General features: G+C 49.0%; 1 protein-coding gene across 1 annotated transcript in view; it reads left to right on the top strand.

Annotated features, from left to right (window-relative positions):
* The first annotated feature begins 204 nt into the window (after nucleotides 1–204).
* Nucleotides 205–6,808, top strand: part of LOC138515709 (stimulated by retinoic acid gene 6 protein-like) — an 859,180-nt gene continuing 852,576 nt past the window's right edge. Inside the window, exon 1 of the mRNA XM_069630368.1 lies at nucleotides 205–414. Within this exon, the coding sequence (XP_069486469.1) occupies nucleotides 395–414 (20 nt within the window). The 5' untranslated portion in view covers nucleotides 205–394. The remainder of the gene's footprint in view (nucleotides 415–6,808) is intronic.

Raw genomic sequence — 6,808 nt, 5'->3', positions numbered from 1 at the left:
GTGAATGGGGACAGCTAAGCACGGGAGCAGAAGTGACAAACTCATAATTAACATCAGACGTGTCGGCAATTGGGTTTCTCCAACGTGCGGGTTAATTATTGACTGCATGTTTGCTGTCTTCTGTGGGCTGAAAGATTACACCCGGATGTAGAAATAGGACATTGGTATGATATCGCAGGTAAACAGTGAGGACAGCATCGCGTCAGTAAGGGACGTCGCCGGTGGATCATGTCCCTAACATGATTCATGTATGGACTTAAACATGCCCAGTCCGACCGGCGCCTTGCAGTGAACTGTACTCTGGCCGTTTATTGAAGTTTTTCCTACGACAAATTGTGCTTACATATACGAGAGGAATTTGCTTCGCCATTTTGCTCATATTGACAGGAGCAACATGTCGGTCCCCGACCCGAGGTAAGCATTAACACAACTACATTTCTCACCTGGCACAGTATGTGACAGTTCAATTTACAAATGGTGTTCTATGTGAAAACACAATACTTACAATGACTCTATCATTGATTTTGAACGACTTCTCTGATAGTAAGGTGGACAAGAGCGACATTTTGGGCGTGTATGTAATGCAATTTAATGTAACTGTGAGAGGTATACCGCAGCTTCTGCCACTGGCGTTGCCTCTTGGGTGCTAGCACTGTAAGAGAGAGGGAAGGGTTGGAATTGGTGGGGAATATTTCATCTGGTGCAGCACTTTAATCACACTTGTAATTTAAAAAAATGTTCCATAAGAAAAAGCAATTGTAATTTCTGGGAGCACTATTACTGTAGCACATGCATTTCATTAAACACCTACTCTTAGTCAATCAGAATGCTTGGAATGTAATAAACAATTTCTAGTCTGGGACTCATTTCCTTTTTAGTTGCACATTCCATGTGCTAATATCATTATCGTAGTGAAAAAGGATGGGTATCCCCTAAACCATGGACCGGGGAACTAATACATGAAAATTACAAAAAGGAGGTCACATGGAAAAGCACTGGAATAATTTAAGTGCTCATATCACAGGTAGGAGGTCAAAATGAAAAGAGGTTGAGTCAGATGCTCAAATTTCACTTCATATTTTAATAATTATTCAAAACATTATAAAAACACATATTTATACAGTCACAAAAATATCAACGTTAAAAACCATTAAATCATGATAATAATGCAAAATGTTTGTATCAAACCCAATGATAAAAGGGAGGTTTAAGGTAGTACATTCCTAAACCCGTATTAATGGAGAATAATGCAAATCCATTTAGAGATTAATTCCATTGAACAAGGTGGAAATGCTATAGCAACAGGTACCTGTTTGATACAAACATTTTGCATTATTATCATGATTTAATGGTTTTTAACGTTGATATTTTTGTGAATGTATAAATATGTGTTTTTATAATGTTTTGAATAATTATTAAAATATGAAGTGAAATTTGAGCATCTGACTCAACCTCTTTTCATTTTGACCTCCTAGCTGTGATATGAGCACTTAAATTATTTGAGTGCTTTTCCATGTGACCTCCTTTTTGTAATTTTCTAATAGCATTATAGACCTCGGGAGGAGTTGTGATCACTTAGGGCAATGACCCGTCAGCAACGTGTATCCCTTGACTTTACCTTAGCCAATAACATGAGGCAAGGCCAGTATTCTTCCATCAGGTCTGTAAGACTTAATTCAATCATTAGGGACTGGGGGCGGTCTGATTTAACGAGATGTTTATGTGAAATCACACATCCAGTTAATGAGTGGTAGAGCAGCTTTAATCATTGGCCCTACAAAGCAGAGATGTCCGCCCAACGAGGGAATGTCAAAGTTCGCCTTCTAGGTCATGCTGGAACGCAGATATATGTTTTGAACCGAATATATTTGTATACCCTTCCCAAGCTGAATAGGAAGGCCGGCATTTCTGAGATCTTTAAAAAATCCCTTTCATTCAGCAATTGACATATTAAAAATTGAATTTGAAATTAGTTTTGTCGCAATTGACTGCCTTTAATACTTTCAGGCCGATTCATGGAATTAATGTGCGCTGAAAATTACAGCGCAAGCGTGCGAAAATGTGCAATTCGCAGGGAAAGAGCGAAAATCGCAGTGTAAGTGCGAATATCGCAGGGAAACCAGCGCACATCTATTCATGGAAGTCCGTGCGCGAGTAAAATCTGGGATGTGCGCTAAAAAAGTGCGCGGCGCACGCCGGCGCACAGGTCATCTAACGGCGTGCGCTAAGACCACAGCGAAAGTGCACATAGCGCGGCGCACATAATAAAAGTAGGCGGAACATGGGGCGTAACACTCGGAATGGGGAACAATTCGTGAAAATGTGGGCGTCACGGGGGAAGTACAGGAGGCAAGTGCGTGGAACGCCCACACGCTCGCCTACAACACGTATTCATAGAATCGAATAGGGCAAACTAGCGCACGGGCAAAGATGCGCACAGACCCAAACCCGTCCGCCACACGAAGGCAGGCGGTAGCAGGCCTGCGCATGAAAAAAATGTGCGCCAAAATGTGCGCTAACAAATAGCACGAATATGCAGCTCTGAGGAATGTCCCATACTGTGGCCCCCTAGGACAAATGACGTGCAAAGGGGTACGCGACAAACATGGACACCCGCTGTGTGAAAAATAGCGTGTGCGTGTATTTCGGGGGTGCGCAGGAAGTTTTACACGCGATCGGGCCTGGGGGAGCAGGGTACGTGTATTTCAGGGGTGCGCTGGAAGTTTCACATGCGATCGGGCCTGGGGGAGCGGTGTACGTGTATTTCAGGGGTTCGCGTGAAGTTTCACACGCGTTTGGGCCTGGGTGAGTGGGGTACGTGCATTACTTGGGTGCGCGGGAAGTTTCACACGCGATGGGGCCGGGGGAGTGGGGTACGTATATTACTGGGGTAGACGGGAAGTTTCACACGCAATTGGCCTGGGTACGTGTATTTCAGGGGTTCGCGTGAAGTTTCACACGCGTTTGGGCCTGGCCGAGCGGGGTACGTGTATTACTGAGGTGCACGGGAAGTTTCACACGCGATTGGGCCTGGGTGAGCAGGGTACGTGTATTACTGGGGTGCGCGGGAAGTTTCACACGCTCGCCTACAACACGTTTTCATGGAATCGAACGTGGCTAAGGCATGCGCCAAAAAAGACGGGCCAATCCGGAAACACATACGCCAGCAGGAAGCAGGCATACATCGACCCGCACAGCATAAAAGTGCGCGCAAACAACAAACAAGCTCAGATGCCAGGATGAATATACCGTTCGTAGCAGCAGTGGCCGTGGGACACCGCAGGAGGAGGAGGATAGTCAGGGCCAGAATTTTTACACCCAGAACCAGCCTTTTGGGGATGCCTGATGACCACATGTATGGGAGGTACAGGTTTCCACCTCACATCACCCACCCTGTGCTCCCAAGCACTCAGCCCCCTGGAGAAGGTCCTTAATGTACTGCACTTCTTGGCCACTGGATCATTTCAGCAAACAAGTGCCATGGTGGGGGGGTGTCACAGGCCACGCAGTCACGCTGCCTACACCATGTCTTGGCCATCATCACTACACGCCCATCAGTCCGCAGGCACATATACCTGCCCAGAACACCTGCAGAAAGGCAGGCTGCCACCCAGGATTTCTACGGGGTGACACAATTCCCAAAGTGCTAGGTGCCATTGATTGCACCCATGTGGCTCTACGTCCCCCCAGGGCATCTGAGCACATCTATAGAAACCGCAAGCACTGGCATTCCATCAACGTCCAGGTAGTATGTGATGCCAAGGGAATCATCACCTCAGTATATGCCAACTATCCAGGGTCCACCCAAGACAGTTTCATTTACAGAATGTCAACCCTAAACCGGGACCTAGAAGCTGGGCGGCATGGCGATACAAGGCTGCTTGGTGAGTATAAATGCCACTGCACATGCATGCATGTCAGATACTGAGTAATGTCACAACCCCACTAATGATACCCATCACCACCTCCCCAGGGGACAGTGCCTACCCTCTGAGCACCCACATGATGATGCCAATTCGGAACCCCACCATGCCACCCCAGGTAAGACACAACACAGCCCACATTGCAACCCGGGGCATAGTGGAGCGTACATTCGGAGTGCTCAAGTCACGCTTTCGCTCCCTTGACCGTTCTGGCGGGCAGCTGTTATATGCTCCCCCAGTAGTGTGCAGGATCATAGTGGCAGCATGTGTCCTGCACAACATTGCAACACGCCGGGTCCTGGCCGTGGACATGGTGGTGCCCCCACATCCCCAACCACATGCACGCCCGCTGCGCATGGGAGGGGAAAGGGCACGGGGTGAGGCAGCCCGTACGCAGCTGGTGGCTAATTACTTCACCTAAAATCACACCCCTGTGGAGTGCACACAGCCCTGGCACATACCAGCTGACAATCAATGATGATGAGTCAAGTGACAGTCAACTGTCAACACCATACCAGCCTGAGATTCTTCACCTGGCAGTGTTCCATTGTGTGCATCCCTACCTACACAAACACCACCAATGCTGTGTTATCAAAAGACACACTTCTATGCTGCTAAAATCATTACCCCCTTGCAAGATACAACATGGCAACAGTGCCATGTCACCCAACCCCTCCCCAGCACCGCCACCCAACACACCATGGCATGTCATGCTATGTGAGAGCAAACCAAGTAATCCCCAAAACATGACACAAGTGTCACAAAGTACAGTGTCCCTAATGGAAACTGGCCACACACAATGTGCTCCCATTAATGTATAACTAACAACACACATGACCAAATACTTACCACAATACAATGCAGCTAGCCAACCCCAAACATAGCATTAACATGACAGTACTAAGTTAAAGGACGTAGTCTTACAACCTGGTGATGCCAGCGCATCGACCACTTCCAACTGTACAGTGTTGGTGCCACGCAAATCTGGAAGTGCACTGCTTACAACATGAACTCCATCTCCAAAGTAGACGGCCTTGTGAAGACATGAGGAATGAACCTGCAAATTAGGAGGGAGACATGGATGCACAAGCACACATCAATACACCATGCAGTGTACAATACAACAACAATATGCACTAGGAATGTATACACAGTATTGACTACAGACTGCCCACACATGTCATGGGAGTCCAACGTCACTGTGTAAGTCACTGTCACTTGGGCACACCCTTTGCAAGCCCATGGAAACGGGAAGCAGAAGAGGTGTGTGTATCACGAACCCAAGCATCTAACCCAAACTCAGGACAAGCCTGCATGTGCCCAGCCGGAATACAGTGGATGCCCACGAGAGCCACACAAGGCAACACACTGTACCAAAAAATCAAAAATCAAAAATCAAAATTGGCCATGTGGGGGCCAGGGAGAGTGGGGGAGGCCACCCAGAAGGTCCGAGGACAGGGTGCACACCAACAGCTACCTGTGTGGATGTTGCCAAAAAAAACACCTCCATGGGCTCATGGCCTACACGGCTACGCTATCGTGAGAGAATCAGAATCGCTGTGGTCTCTCTCATCACCCTGTGCTGCTGCTGCCACAAGAGGTGGTGGTGCTATGGGAGGCAGCCCACGCAAAGCCCTAGTCTGGTCCTCCATGGCAGCAAGCATGCGGGTGTGGAAGGTCTCATTCTGGAGGAATATGGTGCGGAGATCCCCATGCACCACCTGACGTGATGCCCGGACCCCCTCCCGAGTTGCCTGCATCTCTGCTGAGAGCGTCAGTGTGACCCGCTCTAGCAGCTGTTCTGTCCTCGTGTTAGTGGAAGCCTCAAGGTCAACAAGAGTCTCCCTGAGGTGATGGACTTCTACCCTCAGGGCTTCCCTGTGGCCCTGGGACTCTAATGATATCGATTGGCGTAGAGTCTCCAGTGCCGCCCGTCTGTCCCTGTTGGACGCCAACATGTCCTCCCTGAGTGATTGGCAAATGGAGTCTGTTGCATGCTGTAGTTGCTCCATCTGCTTTTCTCGGGGGACAATGGAAGTCTCTATTGCCTGAGCCATCATCTCAGATGATGCTGCCTGTTGGTTTGCCATACCGGATATGGATTGCTCCCATGCGGAAATGCATGGTGGCGTATGGCCACCGCGTTGGCAGGCACCACACCTTTCTGGGGCAAGGCGAACTGCACCTTGCTGTGTCGGCACTGCCTGAGGCTGCAGGATTGCATTCCCCCTCTGATCTGCTGGCCCAGGAACAGGATCAGATGTTGCGGAGTGTGGCCCTGCATCCGTAACGACCAAAGGCGGACCTACCAACACTGACATCCCCATAGTGGGCTGTACCCCTGGTGCAGGTGGGTCGGACAGAACAGAATCCCTTCCAGAAACACCTACCTGCGAAGCCACATAGGTCTCATCATCCAAATCAACACCTGAATAGAGGTCTGGGGAGGTGCACCCAGAGACACCCCTTGAGAGAATGGTCTGCAGCAAGAGTGGGTTCTCACCCACCACCACACCCAGTCCCCCAAGGGTGTCCCGTCGTGCCTGAGATCCCTCCTGGGTCTGCACCATCTCCTCACCCTCAACAGCATCAAGTGCGTCATCCCCTGCAAAAACATGAAAGACAAAAAATGGAAACAGGCATTAGCACCATGGCACACAATTAGGTCTGACAAGCTACAGAACCAGTACTTGATTGGCACATGTCCCACATGACAACAACCCTCCCATGCATGCACTGTCACTGAGTTTGAAGGGGAGGAAAATGTCAGACACTGATGACACCAAGATGGAAGAGCAACACATTAGCTGCATGCTGGCTAGCAGTGCCATCACACATTGGCCTGTGAGTGGCATGTCCAATCCACATACATGACACATGTCATC

This window comes from Ambystoma mexicanum, chromosome 6q (genome assembly GCF_040938575.1).
Source record: "Ambystoma mexicanum isolate Mex_15411 chromosome 6q, UKY_AmexF1_1, whole genome shotgun sequence".
Lineage (NCBI taxonomy): Eukaryota > Metazoa > Chordata > Amphibia > Caudata > Ambystomatidae > Ambystoma > Ambystoma mexicanum.
Note: the sequence above shows the minus strand (reverse complement) of the source record. Positions and strands in the feature narration are given on the sequence as shown.